The sequence below is a fragment of the Scylla paramamosain genome, chromosome 23, assembly GCF_035594125.1.
Source record: "Scylla paramamosain isolate STU-SP2022 chromosome 23, ASM3559412v1, whole genome shotgun sequence".
NCBI classification, from domain to species: domain Eukaryota; kingdom Metazoa; phylum Arthropoda; class Malacostraca; order Decapoda; family Portunidae; genus Scylla; species Scylla paramamosain.
In genome coordinates this window covers 10,262,986-10,287,985 of record NC_087173.1, presented here as the reverse complement: position 1 = coordinate 10,287,985, position 25,000 = coordinate 10,262,986, and the positions used below count along the sequence as shown (strand labels likewise).

Here is a 25,000-nt window from a genome sequence, read left to right as displayed (position 1 = left end):
TTTTACATTAAAGCCTTACGTGTCAGACTTCTGTTCTTTAGTAACCTTTAAGGACGAAAATTAAGATAAACGCGTACATTTACATTTAGACAGCACAGAATGATCAACTCCTGCGTATTATGGGATTATATATCACATTTGTAGCCTATAGTAATGTTAGTAGCGATGAATATAAACTATAAAAAGCAGAGAACTGTCGCCTCGTCAGTATCCTAAAGCATTACTTGTCACATCCATGCTCTGTCGTAATGTTAGGGACGATGGCAAACATTACATTTTGATCCAGTTCCAGTCTTTTCGTAAGCTTCTGAACCAAAACGCACCCCATGTTGATAAGCGCTCGATCAAATAGGAATGCTGAATATGTCTTGTTTGTCAGTTAGCAAACGAAAAAGGGTGATTGTGGTACTAGCACAGCACGGAGTTATCGTCTCCTGGATATCTTAAACTCGTGCAGTGTGAAAATACAGCGTGTTCAATATATCATGAAGCATCACATAGTACATTCCTTGTCTCTCTATTAATGTTAGGGAAGAGGATAAACAGTTATATTTACATTTAGAAAGTACATAATTGTCGTTTCTTAAATGTCATAAGCTCGTGTGATATAAAAAGTACATTGTTTTTCGTCAGTATGTAATCTTCGTGTCCTTATATTAGCAATATTTATATGAAACAATGTATGTATATATATAAAAAAAAATGGGGGGGAGGGAAGATATAATAGCAAACGTCATCTTCGTGTAACAGTAACTGGTGACATATCAACTGCAAGAAAAATACGAAAAGGAAAAAAAATCAAATAATTCACTTTTTACAACTAATCGTATACCAAATAAAATAACAAAAAAAAGCGGAAAGGAAATTAAACAACAAATTTTATACTCTCTTCATCCTACCTGGAAACACACAGGAATTATGAACACTGCTTGTAAACGAGTGACTGAATGAAAGACCGGTGTGTAGTGCAGGAAAAGGATTAGATCTCAAGTGAAGGGGGTCGAACACCGAGCTAACACAAGCTTCACGCGCTTCGAACCCTTACCGAGACGCCACAATGAACTTCTTGAGGAATCTGATACAGGTAAAACATTCTTCCTCAGTGCCTCCTTTTGTTTCACTCATCAGGTAAGCTTCTCACCCTCCCAACCTCTCCGCTCCCCTCCCTCCACCCTAGCAGTCCTCACTCATGCAGTAACCCACTGATCTGTCACCGCATACGTTAAAACCTCACTAATACCTGTTCTTTTATAATCACAGGGGATCTCAAAATCTTCCTCTTTCACGTTTTGTTTAAGAACTGGTTAACAAGTGGGCATTTTTTTCCATTTGTTCACCATCTGGCTTTTTTTCTTTCTTTACGAATTATAGAATATTCAGGTTACAGCAATTAAGGAAGTGACAACTTAATGAGTGTCTCCCCTACCCCTTTTTCATGCGCTTGTCTGGCATCGTAACCAATGTTCTGAGTCTCGGGAAGCAGTGATACAGACCTTGATGTAAATTTAACACAGCCCAGAGAGGACTGTTATAGTCTGTCCACTTGAAATCGCCTTCTTTCATTTTTTTTTTTTTTTTTGTAAGGAACTCTCAACCCAGAGGAATATCATTGGGGAAGAATAGAGCGGTCGCTGTTAAAAATCTGGGTACTTTTTTCCATTTTTATCCCCTTGTCTGGCCTTTTTACTAATTCCTGTTACTTCAGGTTACGGCAATAGTATCCTCTGTTAAGTTGATAACCTAGAGAGAATATTATAGTTTACCCTCAATAAAAAAAAAAAAAGTGGTCTCCAAAATATATGGGTAATTTTCCCTATACATTTGTGCAGATTTTTATTAATATTTGGGCCCTCAGATTACAATAATATTAACCTCAATGATAACCTGACACAGACCAGAGGAATACTATCGTTTACCCACTAGGAGAGAAAAATAGAATAGTCCCCATTGAAAACTCCAGAAAGGTGCTCGTTTTCTTTGGTCGCCTAGTAAACAAAGCGAGGAGAAGCGGCGAGAGGTTGCGTCATCGGGGATAAATAAGTGACAGAACCCTGGGAGTGTGTGTAGCGGCGAGGCATGACTGATTGGTGAGTCACGGGGGGGTGTGTGAGGCGGGACTCATCTGTACATGTAGTGACAGGAGTAGCAGGAGTCCGGCAGCGTGTATTTGAGAGTCATTTGAGTCTGAGTGTGTCCTTAGGGAGTATTGACGTGTGTGTGTGTGTGTGTGTGTGTGTCATAACACAATGGCGAGGACAGGTCAAGACAGGTACGTCATTCCTTTGTCTTTTTTTTATCCTGCTACATTATATACCGTCATCTGATTTATATTTATTTATTAATTAATTAATTAATTAATTAATTTATTATTTATTTATTTTTAGTCCTTTGTGGTTGTGTGTGGAGTATTGACTGGTGTGTGTGTGTGTGTGTGTGTGTGTGTGTGTGTGTGTGTGTGTGTGTGTGTGTGTGTGTGTGTGTGTGTATCCTTAATGGCGAGGACAGGTGAAGACGAGTGGGTCATTCTTTTGACCTTTTCAATCCTATTTCAAGTCTTATACTGTCGTCTGATTCCCTTCACAATTTTCTTTCATATATCATTCATAACAGGAGTTAGTGATTTTTTTTTATGTATGTAGGTCATATATATATATATATATATATATATATATATATATATATATATATATATATATATATATATATATATATATATATATATATATATATATATATATATATATATATATATATATATATATATATATAGGATCACCTTAAGATCCACCACCCCACAGGGATCACCTGAAGATCCGCCACCCCAGATTGTCTCACCTGAAGATCTGCCACCCCGAGTGCGGCTGGGGTGGCGGATCTTCAGGTGATCCTATATATATATATATATATATATATATATATATATATATATATATATATATATATATATATATATATATATATATATATAAGAGGGGCACTGGCCGAGGGCAGTGAGAAAAAAGGCCCATTGAGGTGCTTGTCCCAAAGGAAAGATAATAACGATCATCAAAATTGGAGGATAAATGTCTTGAAACCTTCCTCTTGAAAGAATTTAGGTCTTAGAGAGGAGGAAATACAGAGGCAGGCAGGGAGTTGTTAGTTGAGTATTGTTTGTTAGAAGAATGATTGATTTTTTTTTTATATGTACTAACCTCACCTGGTTAACTCACTTGTTAGGGCCATACCATCCTGTGTCCAGCCAAGACTGGGCCAGGGAGGGGCAGGCACAGAAACCACAGGCAGGTGCTCCAATCAAGCTAATGGGCAGTGCTGATGACAATAATTGACAGGTTAAGTGTACCTCTCAGCAAAAGAAATGAAGCAGAAAATATGAAAAGGCAAAAAACCGATCATACAATGGGTCACATATATCCTTTTTAATCCCTTTTTAATGTTCTCCTGGTCTATTGTTATCTGTTCATGTATTGATATTGTTCTCACATTGAATCTGTTGTTTATCAAGCAGGTATTATTGTATTTATCAAGGTCAAATAATTCCCCGTCTATTTTATATTTATTACACATTCCTTTCACTGTGAGCTCATTCCTTATGCATAAACATCCTCCCTAAATTCCACAATTTATGAAGCAGTATAGTTTGTAGTAGGTGTTATTGATTATCTTTGCCATCTCTATTACTCTCATCTTTAAATACACACTCACATATTCCTTATACAGTCACTTCATTCCACACCATGAGAAACTCAATGATTTATTAAGTATTATAGTTTGTAGTAGGAGTTATTGATTTTCTTTGCCAATCATTTCCCTCTAATCCTTCCTTATGCTTTCCTACATTCATATAGTCACTTCACTTCCAATTCACACCTGAGAAAATAATATAATTTATGAAGTATTTATGAAGCATCAATACTTTGTAGTAGGAGTTATTGATTGTTATTGATTATCTTTGCCATTTACTTCCCTCTCATCTTTCCATAGTCTTCTACATTCACACATTCACTTCACTTCCTATTCACACCTTGAGAAACTTTTTGATCAAGTACTATAGATCCCTTAAAACTTACCTACTTCTGGGGAATCCTGCCCTGTGTTGTGCTAAGACCAGTGGTTAAGTTGTACGTGCTTTCCAGGGTAACACACCAGCAGGCAAGACAGGCTCGGCACAGAAGAACAAGGTTTGGGATCAGGGTCTTGCTTGTGTGGCATTTTGTATTCATTGTCTTGACTTGGTTTGCTCACATTATATATTCTCTTACTCCCTTGTGACACTACTGCAGCTCTTGAACTGCCTTGATGTCTGTGTTTTGTGTGTTGGTGTTGTTTTGCTATTGTTGTATGATTTGTATTCTTGGTAACACTTCAGACTTGTATTTTTAGTAACACTTGTTGGTAACCCTTCATATTTGTATTCTTAGTAGGTAACACTTGAGATTTGCATTCTTGGTAACACTTCCTTTATTTCCCATCAGAATTATACTCATAGTCTGACTTCTCTTGCTGTCAGTCATGAAGAAAGTGAAAGTGAAGTTCAGGTGCTGGTAAGAGAGAAAGGCCAGTAGAAATATGGAAGGATAGAGTGAAGGTAACACTTCTCTTATTTCCCATCAAAATTATACTCAGTCTGGCCTCTCTTTGCTGTCAATCATGAAGAAAGTGTGAGTGAAAAGGAAGGTAGCATAGAAGATTGAAGAATAGGATGAAGGAGTATGTGTGAGAGTGGCTGGGAGAGGTGTGGCATTAGAGCAAGCAAGAATGTTTGACAGGAAGAGGTGATGGCTTTTGATATAACCTGCTGGGGATAGAGGAAAGGAGTGCATGTGTGAGAGTGGCTGGGAGGGGTGGAAGTTTGAGCAAGGAAGAGAGTGTTTGGATGAATAGATAGATTTTGATTTTGTGGGAAGTAGATGGATAGACAGATGATTTTGTGGGAAACAGATGGATAGATAGACTGATTTTGTGGTGAACAGGTAGAGAGATGGTGATTTTGTGGTGAACAGATAGATAGATGGTGATTTTGTGAGCAAAGTATGTGAAGGTTATATTAATTCTTTTCTCTCCATTGTTTGATAGATAATCTTGTTCATTTGTTGTTATTAATTTGATGTGGAGTTGTTACATTAAGAGGGCAGTTCAAGAGTAGCTGTCTAATTCTTCAGTGTTCCTTTTTTTATTGTTTGTGTTCATTGTTTTTCCAGTTTTACACATTTGTCAACTCACAACTCGCATTTTTTTATTCTCTTTGTTATAAATGGTACCAAGATTTTATACTTTTTGTGACTTTTCTCTTCACAGTTTTCATATCACTCTCAGACACCTGTTCCACTTAGCACATTGGAATATTATGACTACACTCCATATATGTTTTTTTTCCTTCTTTTCATGTTTTGTTTTGAGTATTAGCATATTTTATACTTGACTCTGGACATCTTTTCTTCACAAATTTTTTATACCACTTTCAGTCACCAGCTCCACAAAGCACAATGGAACATTACTCACCTTTCATTGTGTGTTTTTTCCCCTTCTCTTTCCTTTTCTTTTGTTATGAATGTTACCAAATTTCATACCTCATTTTGTGACTTTTCTTCACAAATTTCCTATACCACTTTGAGCCACCAGTTCCACTATGCACATTGGAACATTATCACCCTACACTGTATTTTTTTTCCCCTTCCCTTCCCTCTTTCATTCTGCCACAGTTTGCTCACCCAGTAAAGCACAGCCTTACCTGTTACTGGCATGAACTGTGATGTGCTGTGAGAAAACTTATATTTACACCCAGAAGGCAGCTGCTATGAAGTGTCTTCGATAACACACTACCCTCACAAGACTTATAAATTTGTTGTAGCTTTCCCAGTACTGTGGATGTGTAGGAAAATGTGTTCTTTATTTGCTGAAAATGAACTCCTTTAACTTCACACATAGTCAATACAAGTGTAATATGAAAGTGACTCTTAGACTGTAACTGTGGTCCTTATTCAGAAATGCTTTGCTCTCTCACCACAACTATTTTCAAAGGCCACAGAGATGATTAGCTTGATTCTTAAGAGTGTTTCTCCAATGAGTGATATATAAATCTTGTTAATTTGTCACTAGAACCATAAAAACGCCAATAAAAACCTGTGTAACTTCAGTGAAAGCTTTTTGAATGTAATGGAGGTGCAGTGCAGAAATGTTTCCGAATTTGGTCCAAAGCACCACACACTCCTACACACATCATGCACATTCTTAACCCCATGGACCTCTGTTGGAAAGAGGTAACCTAACCCAACAAAATAGCAGAACAAAATCATTGCCGGCAGTTTTTACAAGTGACTCTGTTCCTGCAGGGGCCAGCGGCAGCGGGAGGCTTAGGTGGACCTCCCCCCAGCAGCGAGGGCCAGCGGGAGGCTGTCATCACCCAGGAGAACACTGGCAACAACAGCCCACCTCTCTCCCCAGCCTCCACCCACTCAGAGGCGTCCCTGCCTGGGTGAGCACTGATATTGTGTGTTTCATTGTGCCAGATCACTTAACATCAAATTATTGCATAGGCTGCTGGAGCATACATGAGGTGTTCCTGCTGGGGGAATGCTACTGCTGAGACTTGTGTTTCAGAGTGCCAGGTCAGTTAACATCAAATTATTGCATAGGCCAGATCACTTATCATCAAATTACTGTATAGGCCAGATCAGTTAACATTAAATTATTGTATAGGCTGTTGGAGAATACATGAGGTGTCCTTGCCAGGATGAGTACTGGTGAGAATTTTATGTGTTCTAGAGTATCAGATCAGTGAACATCAAATTGCTGTATAAACCACCGGAAAATCTATCTATCTATCTATCTATCTATCTGTATACCAGGCTGGCAATCCCACATGTGGTGGCCCAGACAAAGCATCACACACACACATCATTCACACTCTTAGCCCCGTCAGTCCCCAGTGGAAAGGGAGTGTTGTAGACCACCTTACTACATCCCACATTGGAAAATGCATATAGAAAAAAGTAGAATGCATCAGAAAATAAAGAATTTGCTGTAAACTCACGTATAAATTTTGATGTGCAATTTTTTTGTTTTCATGGAGGTTCAACCAAATCTTAAAAGTTCTGACACATTTTTTCAATAATTTATGTAAATGTAATGTTAATTCTGTACATAAGGATTTTGCAGCAGACCTTGAACTTTCTGACACAATTTGCTCTTTCTACATATATTTTCCAAAGACTTATGCATTTGAATATCATAAAACATCATCTGTCACACCCCTGCCCTCTACTATGCAAAGATAAAACACTTGCATTTAGACAACACAAAACTCTCACCTATTTGAATATTATCAAGACGATGGTAAACACTTACATTTAAACAGCACAACCAACATCTTTTTTTATATTATCAAGACACTTTTATTTAAACCACACAAAGCTATTGCCTTTTTAAATATTATCAAGGCAAAGACAAACACTCACATTTAGACAACACAAAACTATCACTTATTTAAATATTAAACATCATCCTCAGAAATCATACAAACTACTCCCTCTACCCCACCAGCTTCAGCCAGGAGTGTGACTTAATACATTTATACAACAAGACTATATTATTTAAATATTATCAAGGCGAAGATGAGCATTCACATTTAACCAGCACAGCTATTTAACCCTTTCACTGCTATTTGGCACATCTTTTATCTTGTTCTACAGCCAACTCCAAACCCTATACTGGTTACAAATTCCAAAACCTATTCTTCTAACCCCTTTCCTTTCTTGTAGATGCTTATATAAAGATTTCATACATTGTACTTAGTGTCTTAAATTGTTGCATATCACAGGGAGAGGATTAAATATTATCAAGCATCACCTTCAGAAATCATGCAAACTTTTCCTTTTACCCCACCAGCTTCAGCCAAGAGTGTGACTTACTGTACATTTAATCAACACAGAACTATAGCCTTTTTGAAACATTATCAAGGGGAAGGTAAACACTCACATTTAAACAACACAGAACTATCACCTATTTAAATATTATCAAGCATTGCCTTCAGAAATCATACAAACCATTCCCTGTGTGCCACCAGCCTGAGCCAGGAGTGTGACACAGCATCTGGGGAGGACACCACCCCCACCACCACCACCGCCAGCACCCCATGTGTGACCTGCGTGAGTGAGCTGCCCAGTTCTGCCTCCGAGGCGCCCCACACCCAGCCCGGTGCTCACCACCACTCACTCGGGAACTCAGGTGTGGAAATATGTCTATATTTCACTCTTTCACTGCTAATCAAGCTTTACCATTATCATTTATAACTTTTAAGACATTTCTTTTGTGCTGTAATCTCTTCAATACATACTTCTGTTGCTTACCAAAGATTAAATTAACCTAATATTCTTTTCTTTTTTTTTCTTTATGTCCATCCAAATAATTTATTACAGTGATCTCAGTGTTAACAGCGACGACCATGGCAGTGTAAGGGTTAACTGATTTTTGTGTTGGCTATGTTGCTGTTAAGTGTGTGATTTGAATTTTCCTTTTTTTTTTTGTGTGTGTGTGTGTGTGTGTGTGTGTGTGTGTGTGTGTGTGTGTGTGTGTGTGTGTGTGTGTGTGTGATATGATTTCAGTATTTTGGCTTAAGTAATATATTTCTTTTTCTTTATCATTATTTTTGCATAACTTAAGTATTTCAAGTTAATTAATGTTTTTTTTTATTTATTTATTTTTTATACATGTGTGCTTATTTGTGTTTAATCTCTCAAGATGTGTTTTTAGTTTAATGTGAGTGTTAAAGGTGCATCTACATATCAATATTCATGTCATTTAAGTGTGTTTTTCTTATATGTTTGGGTTATAAGTCAGGAATATGTTGCCTTCACACTCTGTTATCTGTTTTTCCCTTATGTTTCAGTGTTTTGATGTGCATGAACATAAAACCTGACATACATCTATCCCTAATTGACTAAAATATCATTATCTGCATTCTTGTCCTTCATCTGATGTGACTTTTGATCCATACTCTTTTTAGTTAATTTTGTAAATCACTTCAGCATTTTGATATTTTGTAGTAATTTCCTTTTATTATTGAAAGTTTTGCTACCTGTCCATATTCTCTAGTGAGCTCTTCCTTCGCTGGAATGTTAATCGGTACAGAAGGATGCTCCTCTAACCTGCCCTGTTCATTTCCAGCGTCTGAGTCAGTGAGTCAGAGCGTTACCCAAAATGGGGTCGAGAAAGGTACTATAACCAGCCATACAATTAATGTTTGACCCAAGCTGACCTTAGCCTAGCGCACTGGACTCACTGCCCTCACTGCCCTGCCTGTAACACTTCTCACTCTTTAAAACACTCTATAACATGTCAATAGGAAAGCCTCATGTTTGGAAACTTCTCTTGGGGTTGTGTTCTTGAAATGTTTTTTGCATCCTATCTTGACAACTTGTAACAGGCTCTTGTGGAAGTTACTTGAGTTTCCAAGGATGTTTTTCATGATTCCAGTAATAGTTTAATGATGATTCTATATTACAGAAGTTATTTGAGCTTTTAAGATTGTTTTCATGATTCCACTAATATTTTGACTTTTTTTTTGTTAATGAAGAAAAACACATGTAAAAACCCTACCAACCTTCTTTGTGGTCTCAGAAAATGGAGTCTTGTGGGACTTATTTGAGCTTTCCAGGGTTGTCTTCATGATTCTAGCAACAGTTTGATGATGATTTTATATTGTTAATTAGGAAAACACTCATGAAAATCCATCTAATCTTCTTTGCGGCTTTCAAAAATAGACTGTTGTGGAAGTTGTTTGAGTTTCCAAGGATGTGCATACTCTTGACCTTAACTCACCAGATGTTCATTTCTGTGCAGTACATATAATCCCCCAATAGGAGTCATTAAACATGAGGCTTTACTGAATCTTTGTGAACTAATAGCCACTTTGATGAAACATGGTAATAGTTTGTAAAAGTGACATCAGTATTTTGAGTAGGAATGTTACTTTAGTGTAGGTACTTAGATGGAACATGAAAATAATTTGTAAAGATATCTTAAGGTAATTTTGAGTAGGAAGTTTAAAATAGTCTAGGAATTTAGATGAAACCTGGCAGTAGTTTGTAGAAGTAATTAAGTATTTTTGAGTAAGAATGTTACCTTAACTGAAACTTTTAAATGAAACATGAAACTAATTTGTGAGAGTAACTTCAGGTAATTTTTTATCAGAACCTTACTTTAGTCTAGGCATTTAGATGAAACATGACACTAATGTAAAAGTAACAAGATATATTTGAGTAGCAACCTTACTTTTGGCATTTAGGTGAAACGTGACAGGAATTTGTAAAAGTAAGTAACAGTATTTTTGAATAGGAACCTTACTTAACTGTTGTCATTTAGGCATTCACCTGCTTTCTGATCACAGGATACAGTGACGCACCAACACTGTAGTGAGTCACCACACACATACACACAGTCCTGTACGTCATTATCCTCACTGCATTTTATCAGTACGAGTGTAAGAGTGACGAGGTCTTCTTGTGGGATTTCAAGGTCTACTATTGATCTTATCTTATCACAGTGTGTCTGATTCACTCAAGATGTAGAGTGTTGCCTTGAGTGTCTGGCCTGTGAGGGGCTGAACACTAGTGGGGGTATAAGTAGAGAAGCATGGAACACCAGGACACCAGCTGTTACACTACTGCACCTCACCCTTGCATTGCCTTCACTCATAACACATAACAATGGCATCTGTGACTGCCCTCCCCTATCACTTGATCCATAGTTGTGAGTACTGTTGATGATACAGGTAGAGAGGTGCTGTATTGTTAGTTAATCAGGCTTATCTCACCTGCACTATTGTCTCTTGATCAGAGTATCTGTGGCTTTGTGGGTTAATCAGTATATCTTCATACAATGCTTCCTCATTTATTGTCAGTTATGTATTAGCATCAGTATTCAGGACACAAGCACAGCATGGCTTTCTTCTCCTGCTTTGGACGCTGCAGGGCAAAGTCTAATTCCACCCAATTCTTGACAGATTCTGAGTACGAGAGCGCTGAGGAGCTTGACTCTCCACACCACAGTTCACCTGAGGAGGCTCCACAGGCACCCAGCACCTCTGTACTCCCTGAAGCTGAAGGTGTTGCTGGGGAGGAGTTTGCAGGGGAAGACTCAGCCCACCCACCCCTAGAGTGTCTCAGTGATGGCCAGACAGAGGCAGCCTTTCCCTCTAGTGTTGTGAATGCCCCCTTGGAAAGTGACCAGACTGTTGGCCATACTGTGAATGGTGTAGAAAGTGATGCTGTAGAAACTGTCCCTGTTATCTCTGACACCACCACCACCACCACCACCGTTCCTGTGAGTGTCTCGGATACAGCGCCTGTTACTAATGGAGAAAGTGAACCACCTGTCAGTACTGTGTGTGAATCTGTGGTGACGCTAACCAAGAACGAGGTTGTTGAGGAGTCAGTTGTAGAAAACACAGTCTTGGTTGACCAGCAGGTGATTGCAGCTACACACCCCACACCTGAGATTGATAGACCAGTTGATGTCAGTGAAATCAACCTTGAGTTAGTGACTTCTGGTGATAATAGTAACACTGACAGTTGTGAACCTCCTGTGTGTGTCTCAGTGGATGTGAGTGAAGCCAAAGAAACCAGTGATCAAGCAACACCAAGTGGAGAAAGTGAACGTGTGCTTGAACCTCCAACAGATCAAGTGACAGAGGAATCCTGTGTTCCTGAGGCAAGCCAGGAGACCAGCAGACCAGAGGACTCAGCCCAGCCACCAGCAGAGGAAAGCATTCCTACACCTCAAGAACCAGAGAACCTAGTACAGGAGAAGCAAGAAGACACACTCCAGTCATCAGGTGAAGAAACTGCTCCCATACAATACCAAGAAACAGAATATCTTGCTCAGAAGCAGGAAGACATACCACCTCCATTACAGCAGGAAAGCACCTCTGTCCCTCACCAAGAAACAGAACACTCATTAGAGGAGAAACAAGAAGCAAGTCAGGACACAACAGACTCCCCTGTTGCTCATATTGCTGAACAACACACAACTCCTGAGGAAGCCGTCACAGAACACAAGGAAGAGTCCCCACCTCCCATCCCACCACCAGACCCTGACGACATCCCCATCGCACCAAAGAAGGGATACAACCTTGATTTTCTTGATTACTTGGATGATCCGGACTTTAATCCATTTGCCTCCAAGACTGCCATCAGGAACACCCCTCCCCCCAGCCCTGAGCCAGGTGTGAAGCTTCCTCCCCTCAAGCCGGCCATCAAGAAGAAGGGTAAGAAGACCGCACAAGCTGCTACTAATCAAACCAGCAGTGAGAGCACTGTATTAGAGACCAACGTTGAAGATTTATCAAGCGTTGACAAACCCAGTGATTCCTTTCAACCATCTCAAGATTCCAGTAAGGTTCCTGACACCAAGGAAGAAACAGATCAAAAGGAGAAATCTGTTCTTGAAATTTCCCTTGATGATAGTGACACTCCTAAAACTCCAGCTAAGCCCCTGAGGAAGCCACCACAGAGGAGACCACTCAAGAAGCCACGACCTAAGCCAGAAGTAACTGAGAAAAACAACAACAGGGTAGAGAAGGAGGACGAGAACACAGCACCCAAAGACGACAACGACATCCCCATCCCTCCATCGAAAGGTTACAATTTAGATTTCCTGGACAATCTTGATGACCCAAATTTCAATCCATTTGCAAGCAAGACTGCTGTAAGGAACTCCCCCACTGAAGGAGCTGCTTTCCCTGCCTCTCGAAGCTCACCAGAGAAAGCAGAGGAACCAAAGCCTAAGGTTACTGTAGCTAGAAAGACTTCACCAAAGAAAGGCTTCACAGTACCCAGGAAAGACAGTGGAGTGAAGAGTGACTCACCTCAACCCAGTGAAAATTCTGTCAGTCAAGCAGACAAGAAGCAGGAACCAGTAGAAGTCCCTGAACCCTGCAAACCTGAACCTAGTCCTGTAGAAGTTCCCAAGGAGGAGAACGAGGAGGAGCTACCATTGCCTAAGAAGGGATACAATCTAGATTTTCTGGATGATCCCAACTTTGATCCTTTCCAGACTAGATCTAGTGTAGGAGGCAAGGCTCAATCTGGTGCCAAAAGTGGTGGTGATAAGGATGCTGCAAGTGCTGTGATAGAGGATGTAAGTGCCAAGGTTGTAGCAAGTAAAGGTGAACCAGAAACTGTTGTAAATAGAGCAGAAGTCCCTGGCAAGGAGACTGTCCCAGAAGACTACAAACCAGAACCAAGTCAGATTTGTGTAGATAAAGACCTAGTAGAACCAGAAAGTCAGGGGGTTGCAGACAGTGAACCAGCGTGCACTGAAGAAACCCCAGAACCAAAGAACCAACTTGATGAAACGCCAGAAAGCTGTGTAACCAAAGACGTCAATCAAACCAATCAAACCGCAAATCAAAACCAGGAATCGTCCCCGTTGCCAGACTCAGAGAACAACTGGAGCACCGAGGAGACAGAGAGCACTGAGCCGCACCTGGGGAGATTCAAGACCCCCTCCATAGGCACCATTGGACAGCTTGACAGCCTTGAGTTCGACCAGCTACTGGAACACGAGGCAAGCAGGATAGCGGAGGAGTTTATGAACTGCTCGAGAGATTCTGGCCTAGCAGATTACGACGAGAGCTCTGACAACCACTACTCCACCATGGCAGACACAAGCTATTCCAACCTCCGCCATGTTGACGAGAACATCAACCCATTCCAGAAGAGCTCCCAGTTGGCCCACTCACCGCCCCTGGGCAAGAGAGGAGCTGTGTGTGGTGCTGAGGCAGATTCCCTTGGCCTCCCCTTCTCTTCCAGACGCTCCCTGAAGCGAGACATTGTCATGGGCGAGGAGAGACTGGTGAGTCATGGGAAATAGTCTTTTTGTGGTGTTTTATTGAATGGCTTAGTGATCAAAGATATCAGTCTATTTTTACACACACACACATGCACATACACACATGTTAAGAAGCCTGAATAATGTTAAGAAAATAGCTTTCCGTTATAGAAATATAAGTGTTTTGAATGCACTAAAGGATAAATAAGTGTCTGCAAAGAATGTACACTAATTGTAGGCTCAGAGACAGGAGAAACTGCAAGCAGGTAAATACAGAGAAGTTACTGAGAACATAGTATCTGAATAGTCATCACATATGTAGCCAACTCAGGTCCTGCAAAATACAAGATAAATACACTGAAATTATTGAGTATACAGTTTCTATACAGTCATCACACACCTAACCCATGAAGATTTCTATTTTCACTCATCACTGCTCCTGACCAAATAGCTAACCTCTTCCCACTCACCACCACATGCCTGAACAAATAACTAACCTCTCCCCACTCACCACCACACACTGAACAACTAACTAACCTAACTAATCTCTCCCCACTCACCACCACACACCTGACCAACTAACTAATGCCCCCCCTCACTCACCACCCCAGGACACCTCAAGTTTAGAAGACGACTCAGGAATTGTTCTCGGGTCGCGGTCTGACCTGGAGACAGAGGTGAACCACAGCGAGGCAGGACCCGAGATAGCAACAGGCCTGACCTCTAGTGACCTGCGATGTGCCTCCCAATGTGAGTACGCTGACCTGACTGGCTGACTGTACCTTAAAGTGATTTAGTGACATGATTCAATGATTTACTCTCCATCTTGTCTATCAGCTGATTAAGTGTGGATGTTCCTGGTCCTTCTAATACGCAGATGTGAGATGCGCCTTCCAGTGTGAAAATAATAATCACGGTTTGTTTCCCCAATTCGTATTACCTACCTACCTATCTGGCTTAATGTAATGGATAACTGAGAAATTGTTTTGCTACTTGCACATACCACCAAACCTTAAGGAAGTGTGGATGTGCCTTGTTCGTTCAATTCACTGTAGTAGTCCGCAAAAGTACCTGGGAATATTCCTCCTGAAACTGTGCCCCGTTTTGCACAAAGACGCACACTTAGCTGTAGCACGTTTGTGTGAGTTTTACCTCAAGTCAGTGTAGTTTTTCTTCTTTGTGGGGATAATGTTTTGATTCCTTAGATGTATAAACCCTTTAAGATCCTACCAGAGATGAGTTTTTTGTCTGGATTATTGTGAAAGAATTAAGTCCTCTTCATTTATGTGGGTTTTACCTCAAGTCAGTGTAGTTTTTTTCTTTGTGGGATTCGTGTTTTAATTCCTTAGATATATCACACCTAGAAAACCCTACAAGAGCTTACTTTTTGTCCAGATTATTGTAAAAGAATCAAGTCCTCTTTGTTTATAGGAGTTTTAACTGAAGTCAGTGTAGTTTCTCTTTTTAATTCCTTAGATATATCAGCCCTTGAAGACCGTACAGGAGATGACTTTTTATACAGATGATTATAAGAGACAAGTTCTCTTTGCTCTTTATTTGTATTGGTAGATTGTTTTTTTTTTTTGCATTTTTAAGAGAATGAGAGACTTGCTTCATCCATGGGTCACATTTTGATCTTAAGAGTGACCCTTTCACTTTTGATCTTGTGAATGCAATTTTCAGTCTTTCTTCCAATTCTTTATTCATTATATGAATGATTCACTGTACTTTTGTTTTTCATATAGAATTCTCCTTCATTTTAAGTTTTGAATGTGATTTTGTTTTCTTTCTATGTAGATTTCCTTTGATTTTGTTCCCAGAATATGATTTTGAAACCTGTTCCCATAGATGTTCTCCTGATTTTAAGTTGTAGTGATTTTTAGCCTGATTGTTTTGATTCAGCTTTGATTTATCTGACAAATGGGTGTTACGTCCCTTCTCTCCCTCCCCACCCACATCCTGCCTGTCTGCCCCCTGCCTGCCTGCCTGTGCTTGCCGTGTGTGCCTGCTTTTTGCAACCCAACTCTTGCAGCCAACTCTGACGACCTTGAGGAGGAATTCTATGACCAAATAACGGACGAAGAATTCCTTTCCTCGGAGACATGTGAGTTTGATGTCCCAGCTTGTCCGCCTCTTGTGACAGGCACTGCTGGGTCTTCTTCACCTCCACTCCTCACTCCTCACCCTTCACTGTGTCATGTATGGGTGGATCTTGGTTTGCAAACATGTGATTTACAAGTGTTGGAGTTATGAATGGAATTTATTGTTGTCTCAAAGTTATTGACGAAATTTTATTGTTGTTTTGGAATTATTAATAGAATTTTATTGTCGTTTTGGAATTATAATGGAATTTTATTGTTGTTTTGGAATTATTAATGGAATTTTATTGTTGTTTCGGAGTTATTAATGGAATTTTATTGTCGTTTTGGAATTATTAATGGAATTTTATTGTTTCTGGATCTAGAAGTTTTGAAGTTAAGAATGGAATTATATCGCCGTTTCCTGATCTAAAAATGGAAAAAATCATATTAAAAAATTGAGATATAGAAAGATGTCCTTGGAATGTATTGAACTTAGGTTGTGCACAAATGAGTCCATTGTTCATCAGTTACAAATATTTTGACAAGAATTTTTCAAGAAGTATAACTCATTCATAAACCAAGATTCACCTGCATTTGCTTGCCATGCTGTCATTGTTTTTTTCTATTTTAGCTAAACTCGTCACAGTGAGTTTTTTTTAGTCTTATTTAAGCTGGCATCATGAAGCGTCTGTTTTTATTAGATCACATTTTTTAGTTATACGTTAGCTGTCATCAATAGATCACATAATTATAAAGAAAGTTAATTATAAGTCCATATTATTAGATCACCTCAGTGTTTTTAGCCATGAAACAGTAGGTAGCCACACACCAGCACCTCTCAATATTAGGCCCCTCAAAGTACAAGTTAAAGCATAATAGAACAAATAAGCTCATGAAAAATAAATCTGAATAGTGATATGAAAAGCTTATCTGTTTTATCACAACGCTTCAAGCAGGATTAGTGCAGCTGACCTTTACCAGTTAGTAGAGCACAGAATCATTACAATTAAGTCATATCATCACCTGTATACTCAGCCATATTCTTGAAAGTCTTGGCATCTTATCTGGACTGCTTTTAACAGGCTCCAGTGGAAGTTATATAATTTTTCAGGATGATTTCAGGGCTAGTAATAGCTTGACAGAGGCTCCACACCATCAGAGAGTTAGAGCATCATAAAGACCCGACTAATCATTTGTAGCCATTGAAAGCAGTCCTAATGAGATTCTGAAACATTTAAGAATATGAGTATTGACAGGACCCACTTGCTCATGTCCACCCATCCATTCCACCCACAGTCTTCAAGGAGGCGACAGATTTGGAGACTCACCTGCGAAGGAACCTGGTGTCGCCACTCCTCGGAAGGTAAGTAAAGAGAGTGACTTGTATTCTTTTGTAATGAGTGAAGGTACAGAAGGCCTGGGAAGTGATCTTGGGGACTGTTAATCATTTGGTCTTGATATCCAAGGCCCTGGTGTGGTTTTGTAGTGACTAGAGGTAAAAAAGCCTTTGAAAATTATCTTTGGGATCTGTCACTCATCTGGTCTCAATATCCAAGAATCTGAACAAAGACCCTAGTGTTGTTTGGTAGTGACTGGAGGTAGAAAAGACTTGGAAAATGATCTTTGGTACCTGTTAATCACCTGGTCTCAATGTCCAAGGCACTGTACTGTATATCTTTGTGTTAGGGTGTTTAGTTCTCAGCCCCAGTGCATGTGAAGACTTATAATCTAACCCAGAAAATTATACTGTGACCTGCTAATCATTTGCTCTCGATATATCTCCGTGTCGGCTTTGGTTCTTAGTCAGGGCACCTCTGAGGACTTAAAATCTCACTCTCTCCTTCAGATCTGTTTCGCTGTGTATAATCTTACTTCAGATCTGTTTCTCTATGTTTCTATGGTCCTCCAAGGACAAAAACAGAGGAATATGACAGTAATAGTGAAAGGGAAGGAATAGACAAGGAAAGGAAAAAAAAGAGAAATTTAATAAGGATAATGGCTGAGAGATGAAAATTAAATATAAACAGGGGAAACACTTATTACGTATGCATGACTTTTTCTCTCTTGCCCTTTACATCCACCAACGCATTTGCAGTTTGTATAAGTTTCCCATACAATTGCGGAGAAAAAGGAGAGGGAAAACGGTGTGGCATTTTATTCAGGTGGGAAATTCCAGGCAGCGTGCAAAATGTTCTTCATAACCTCAGTGGAGTTTGTGATGTGACAGTTGGTGCGTTTTATTGTGTTTTGTGGAATGGGGAGCGTGTTGGGGCAGTGGTGGTGACTGACAGGAGAGAGAGAGAGAGAGAGAGAGAGAGAGAGAGAGAGAGAGAGAGAGAGAGAGAGAGAGAGAGAGAGAGAGAGAGAGAGAGAGAGAGAGAGTATGATAAAACAGGAAATACTATATTATATAATGTTTGAAAAAGGGAACACACACACACACACACACACACACTCAGAGAGAGAGAGAGAGAGAGAGAGACTGTTATATTAATTTTGATAATTAAGCTTCCTGATGAGCGAACCAAATATTTAGGTTAAATTATTCATGGTCTGATAGAAGGTGTGGCTGGACAGGTGTTACAGAGAGAGAGAGAGAGAGAGAGAGAGAGAGAGAGAGAGAGAGAGAGGCGGTGACATCATTATACACTTGACCACCGGAAACCATTCTCTCTCTCTCTCTCTCTCTCTCTCTCTCTCTCTCTCTCTCTCTCTCTCTCTCTCTCTCTCTCTCTCTCTCTCTCTCTCTCTCTCTCTCTCTCTCTCTCTCTCCTCACCACCTTGACCGCATAAACACACATGGTGCCCAGACTGACCTTGAGGAAGCCCGCTGTCTGTCCCCCGTCCCCACACACACACACACACACACACACACACACACACACACACACACACACACACACACCACCTGCAATATTTTCTGCCTTAAACCACTATATTACACACTCCTGAACTTTCCTAATATATTCCAACACATCCTTATGCATCCCTAGCCATCCCTGCACCCTCCATGACCTGTGGCGTCCTAAATGCAAGGAAAAGAAAGTATGTAAAACCCGTATTCAGAAACGCTTCGCTCTCTCTCCACGACTATTTTCAAAAGGCCACACAGATGACTAGACGGGTTCCCAAGACTATTTTGGCTGTTAATGATATAGGAATCTTGTTAATATGTCACTAGAACTGTAAAAACACCCTTAAAAACCCGTACAACTTCAACTGGAGCCTTTTGAGTGGAGTGGAGGTGAGTGGAGGTGTGGCACAGGAGTGAGGAGGTAGTGAGGTGGTCTGACGAGGCTTCTCCGTGACTTAGCGGTCAAGGTTTGCCTAACCCTTGCCCGGGTCACCTCTCAGGGGCAGGAGGAAGAGTACGAGAGGCAAGGTGTGGTGGAAACAGATGGGAATAAGAATGAGTCTCTTTCCTTTACTGGCCAACGGAGAGCAGAGATGGAAGAGGAAAGGGATGGGGAGGAGCGCTGAGGATGGGTGGATGTTGGGGCGAGGTCACCACACACACGCACACACACGTACATACATACACACATAGTACGCACACACGCACACACGCCCACACACAAAGGCCCAGCCAGTGATCTCGCGTAGTTGTGTTGGGGAAGCTGCGGCGCTGGGAAGTGATTCGAGTGACTGAGAGCGTTGGATTGTGTTACTGTTGACTCCCTCTCTCCACTCTCTCCTTCTCTCATGTTCCCCGGATGCCCTAGACCGTATACAGTTACGCAAGGAATTAATCAACCCGTGTACCTACTTGAAAATCAATCTGCGTATTATATAACTCTTGTGTAATTCTGGGTAGCGTATTCCTTACATCGCATCAGATTCTCCTACATTAGTACTTGATCCTGCTGCTCGAGGATTGAACGCGCTTGTAAGAATTTCGACGCGTTGTGAGTGATACGTCAAGGTTCTCACTCCGGTTCGCCAAGAAGGGAGAGAAAGAAAGAGGGAGAGAAAACCAGTGGAAAATTGTACAAGAAAAGGCAAGATTGTGAGAATAAGGGAAGAGAACAAAGAAGAGGGAAGTAGGGCACGGAGAGAAAGCAGGACGAAGAAGAAAGGAGGAAGAGGAGGGGAGAAACAAGAGGAGGAGGAAAGGAAAAAAAAAGAGAAGAAAAGGGAAAAATCGATGATGCTGGAAGGAAAAGCATCGTCAGAAGAAGGAAGAATAGGAGGAGGAGGAGGAGGAGGAGGGAGGAAGGTATTCAAGAGCCAGTCCTTCCTCTCTCTTATGAGGACTTGGGAAAGGTAATAATAGTGAAATATTTTACGTTTATGGGTGACACAGTTGACTCTTGGTTACTGTTAGAGGGGGTAGTGTCCCTAGAGAGAGAGAGAGAGAGAGAGAGAGAGAGAGAGAGAGAGAGAGAGAGAGAGAGAGAGAGAGAGAGAGAGAGAGAGAGAGAGTGGGGAAGGCAGGTGTGTCTGGAGACTGGACTGTTGTAATAAACGCACACACGCTTCCTTGTGTGTGTGTGTGTGTGTGTGTGTGTGACTCATGTATGTAGCGCAAAGTTGACCTCATGTACGTTTTCATGGCTGGAAAATCCTGTTTCTCTCTCTCTCTCTCTCTCTCTCTCTCTCTCTCTCTCTCTCTCTCTCTCTCTCTCTCTCTCTCTCTCTCTCTCTCTCTCTCTCTCTCTCTCTCTCTCTCTCTCTCTCTCTCTGTGTGTGTGTGTGTGTGTGTGTGTGTGTGTGCGTGTACGTGTGTGCGTGTGTGCGTGCGTGAGAGGGTATTCCCAGTGACTGTGCGTGCATGTGTGTGTGTGTGTGTGTGTGTGTGTGTGTGTGTATGTGTGTGTTTCGTGATTCTGCATCCTTATAGATTTTTTTTTTTTTTTAGTTTTATTATCTATCTGGTTTCTCTCTCTCTCTCTCTCTCTCTCTCTCTCTCTCTCTCTCTCTCTCACTCCTCTCTCTCTCTCTCTCTCTCTCTCTCTACGGGAAGAGGGTTGTAAAATGCAATGGTTATGTGTTGCAGTTGAACACCCCCCCTCCCCCGCACCCACTCTCTCTCTCTCTCTCTCTCTCTCTCTCTCTCCTCTCTCTCTCCTTCTCTCTCTCTCTCTCTCTCTCTCTCTCTCTCTCTCTCTCTCTCTCTCTCTCTCACTCCGGTAATTGGTTCATCAGGTAAACACAGCCTCACCTGACCGTCTTACCCTGCTGACTCACGTATAATTAATTAAGTGGAGCATGAACGTCTGGAGCATTGCTAGTAACCTCTACGATAGCCACTACGATAGCAGAGGCAAAGATGGTACGTTAGTTTGGTACTTCTATATTAAGGTTGGTCTTATGAATTTACCTTTACGATAACGGTACTAATACAATGTTACGATACTATTACGATAGCCACTATGATACCACTGCGATAGTAAAGATAGTAAGATAGTTTGGTGGTTCTATTAAGGTTGGCGTTACGATGCTACTTCCTTTACAATAATATACATTTACGATAAGAAACGATACTACTACTACTACTACTACTTCTACAATATTATGATACTATTACGATAACCACTACGATAGGTGAAAATAATACGATACCGTGGTGTTTCTAAGGCTGGGGTTATGACAATATACTATTAGGTTACTATTGCGATACTGTTGCAATATTACGATACTTTTACGATAGCCACTTCGATACCACTGTGATAGGTAGAAATAGTACGGTAATTTGGTGGTTCTGTTAAGGTTGAAGTTATACTGTTGGGGTGTTACGATACCACTACGATAGTCACTGCGATAGTTAAAGACAGTATAGCAGTTTAATGTTACTGTGATACGGTTTGCCCACTACAATACCTCCCCTTACAGTAAAGCAATACCCATTAAATTTTACAGCATTCTCCTTTACAGTGCAACATCCTTTTACAATACCTTCCCCCATTAAACTCCTACGATACCCATAACCCCCTACATTGCGTATTTCCCTTTACCTTCACCAATTAAACTCCTACAATATCCATAATTCACCTACATCATTCCCCTTTACAATGCATTACCCTTATACAATACCTTCACCCATTAAACCCTTACAATATCTCCCCTTTTCTACAATACCTCCCCTACAATATCACCGGTACCCATTAAACTCTTTCAGTATTTTCCCATTACAGTACAACAATACATGATACAACAGCTACATACATCCTTTAAACTCCTACAATATTTCCAACTTGCGATACCCTTACGATACTTAATACCTATACCCGTTAAATTTACAATATCCCCTATTACAATACTACAATACATGATACAACACCTACATACACCCATTAAATCCTTAGAATATTCCCCCTTACAATATCCCTTACAATACTTTATACATTTACACTCATTAAACTCTCACAGCATTTGCCATCACAATACAACAATACATAGCACAGGAGTACATAATACTAAATGCCTACAATATTTCCCCCCTTACAATACTCATTACAATACATAACAGAACAATATCTCCACCCATCATACAATACATTACATCTGCCACCCATCACATTACAATACAAATGGAAAATTGTTGCAGTGTTATTTTTATCTATTGCACCCGTTACGATATTGTAGATCCATTACAATAACAGCTCATCTTCTCTACAGCCCATTAGAGAGAGAGAGAGAGAGAGAGAGAGAGAGAGAGAGAGAGAGAGAGAGAGAGAGAGAGAGAGAGATAGTTTTTCTCTTTCATCCGCTCATTGTAGTTTAGAAGCGTGGGAAAGGTGATTTCATTAGAGAGAGAGAGAGAGAGAGAGAGAGAGAGAGAGAGAGAGAGAGAGAGAGAGAGAGAGAGAGAGAGAGAGAGAGAGAGAGAATTTTTCATATAGTTCATTGTGTGTGTTTATGGATTGTGCTAATTTTATACCAGGTTTATACTCTCTCTCTCTCTCTCTCTCTCTCTCTCTCTCTCTCTCTCTCTCTCTCTCTCTCTCTCTCTCTCTCTCTCTCTCTCTCTCACATTTGCACACTATTTCCCTCTACACAATCTTTTCACCCATCCCCTCCCCTTCCTTGAAAATTAAAATATCCTGACCATTCTCTATCTCCTTCCCTACTTCCCTCCCATGCCCTCCCTTCCCTAGCCCTTCGTTCTCCCATCCTTCCCCTTCTTCCCCCACCCCTCCCCTCCCATGGCTGCACAATCATGGCAACGAAGTGAATCTTGGGCGTGTATGGAGGTAGGTGCGTGAGGCGGAGGTGGAGGAGTGGCGGGGCTGCGTGAGAGTAAACTATTGTCAGAGTTAATAGGACCGTACGCTGAAACACTCCTGCGCCGCACCTCCACTGCTTCCTTTCAATACGTAGGTTGGAGAAGTTGAAGTGACACGTGTTTTATCAGTTAAGGGTGTTTTTTGTGGTTCTAGTGAAGGATTAACAAGATTTCTGCACTATCAACAGGAGAAACACGCTGGAGAACCTGGCTAATCATCTCTCTTGGCTTTGAAAATAGTCGTGGTGAGAGAGAGAGAGAGAGAGAGAGAGAGAGAGAGAGAGAGAGAGAGAGAGAGAGAGAGAGAGAGAGAGAGAGCAAAGCGTTTCCGAATACGGGATTTAGTGCAGGGAACGATGGCGCAGAGAGAGAGAGAGAGAGAGAGAGAGAGAGAGAGAGAGAGAGAGAGAGAGAGAGAGAGAGAGAGAGAGAGAGAGAGATAGTTGTGAAGTGGTTGTCAAGTGGGTGTTTGTGATAGAGACAGGTTGGATGAGATTAAGATTGCTTTATTAAATTTTGTCCTTCTTTTCTTAACATGGTAAGGAAGAGGAGATAAGAGGCAAGGAGAAGAGAAAAGATAGTCATAACTTCTCTTCCTCTCTTCCTCCTCCTCTTCCTCCTCCTCCTCCTTTTCAATCGGTATATTAGGTGATAACGAAGGAGAGGTAGGAAGGAAAATGAGAAGAAAGATTTGAGGGAAGCGAAGAGAGAGATATTTCATAGTTTCTCCTCCCATCTCTCCTCTTACTTTTCCTTCTTTCCTTTCCTTCTACTTTCCTTTCCTTTCCTCTCTTGTTTTTCTTTTTCTTTTCCCTTTTCTTTTCCCTTTTCTCTCTGCAACTTTTTTTTTACCTTTTTAAACTCATACTTCTTTTCACTCTTCCAATCATCCTCCTTTCCTTCGCTTCTCCACATCTCTTAATGTGTCTCTTCATCCCTTCCCCTCGTTCCTGTCATATTTTCTTCCTTTCTCTTCCCTTTCTTATTTATGTACTTTCCTTTTTTTCTTTTAGTTTTTTTTCCCCTTTTCCTTCCCTTCCCTTCCTTTCATTCATTCCTTCATTCATTTATGCCACATTTCCTTCCCCTCTCTTCCTTCCCTTTCGTTCGTACTTTCCTTTCACCCCTTCACTTCATTCCACCTCACTCCTCTTCCCCTGCCATCCCTGTCACGTCAACTTGCTCCTCTTCCGTGCCTCTCCTCCCCTTCATTCTCCTCGTTCCCTGCCCTCGTTCCTGGTTTTCTTCCCTGCCTTCGTTTCTTGCTTTCTTCCCTGTCACCAACTACCAATCCTCCCTCCTTCCCTCCCCTCCCTCCCTCCTTCCTATCCCTCCCTCCTCTGCATTATTGACCTTCACCCCGAGGCAGAGAGAGACAGAGAGACACAGACGCGCACTCACTTGCCTCCCACTCACTCTCTCACTCTCTCCCTCTCTCTCTCTCTCTCTCGCTTCTCGTCTTGTGAACGTTTCTGGAGGCACCAAATTAGATTAACGCAAGCAAACGTTTTCCCGTGATCTAAAACGTTCATTGGTGGGAAGTTAATTAGGGAGATATGAAGGGGAAAAGTGGTGTTATTTGCAACTTTTAAGGAAGAAATTTGAGTTGTCTGTGTTTTGTATTAGTTAGTTAGGAGATAACTGAAAGATGTAAAGAAAGTTATTTGGTAAACTTGTATAGGAAGAAATTTGAGTCGTCTTTGTGTTTTTGTAATAGGAGTTAATAGGAAGTTGTAAAAGAAGAAAGTGATTTGTAACACTTCAGGAAGGAAATTGAACGATATTTTTTGTTGGAAATCATTAAGTGATGTAAAAGAAAGTTATTTATAGAATTTAATTAGACCTTTCCACCGCTAGTCAGTCATTT

At 40.7% G+C, this 25,000-nt stretch overlaps 1 protein-coding gene across 18 annotated transcripts in view; it reads left to right on the top strand.

Annotated features, from left to right (window-relative positions):
* LOC135112139 (transforming acidic coiled-coil-containing protein 3-like) overlaps positions 1-25,000 on the top strand; it is a 107,990-nt gene that overhangs the window by 52,716 nt on the left and 30,274 nt on the right. For 5 of the 18 annotated variants that reach the window (XM_064026178.1, XM_064026173.1, XM_064026172.1 and 2 more), the window contains 8 exons: positions 4,134-4,178; positions 6,330-6,472; positions 8,063-8,223; positions 9,163-9,210; positions 11,000-13,851; positions 14,439-14,577; positions 15,860-15,931; positions 17,205-17,271. In XM_064026178.1, coding sequence (XP_063882248.1) covers positions 4,134-4,178; positions 6,330-6,472; positions 8,063-8,223; positions 9,163-9,210; positions 11,000-13,851; positions 14,439-14,577; positions 15,860-15,931; positions 17,205-17,271 — 3,527 coding nt within the window. Of the gene's footprint in view, positions 1-913; positions 1,085-4,133; positions 4,179-6,329; positions 6,473-8,062; positions 8,224-9,162; positions 9,211-10,586; positions 10,747-10,999; positions 13,852-14,438; positions 14,578-14,704; positions 14,744-15,859; positions 15,932-17,204; positions 17,272-25,000 lie in introns of those variants that run through there. The other 13 variants (XM_064026179.1, XM_064026175.1, XM_064026185.1 and 10 more) reach the window with 8 other exon arrangements.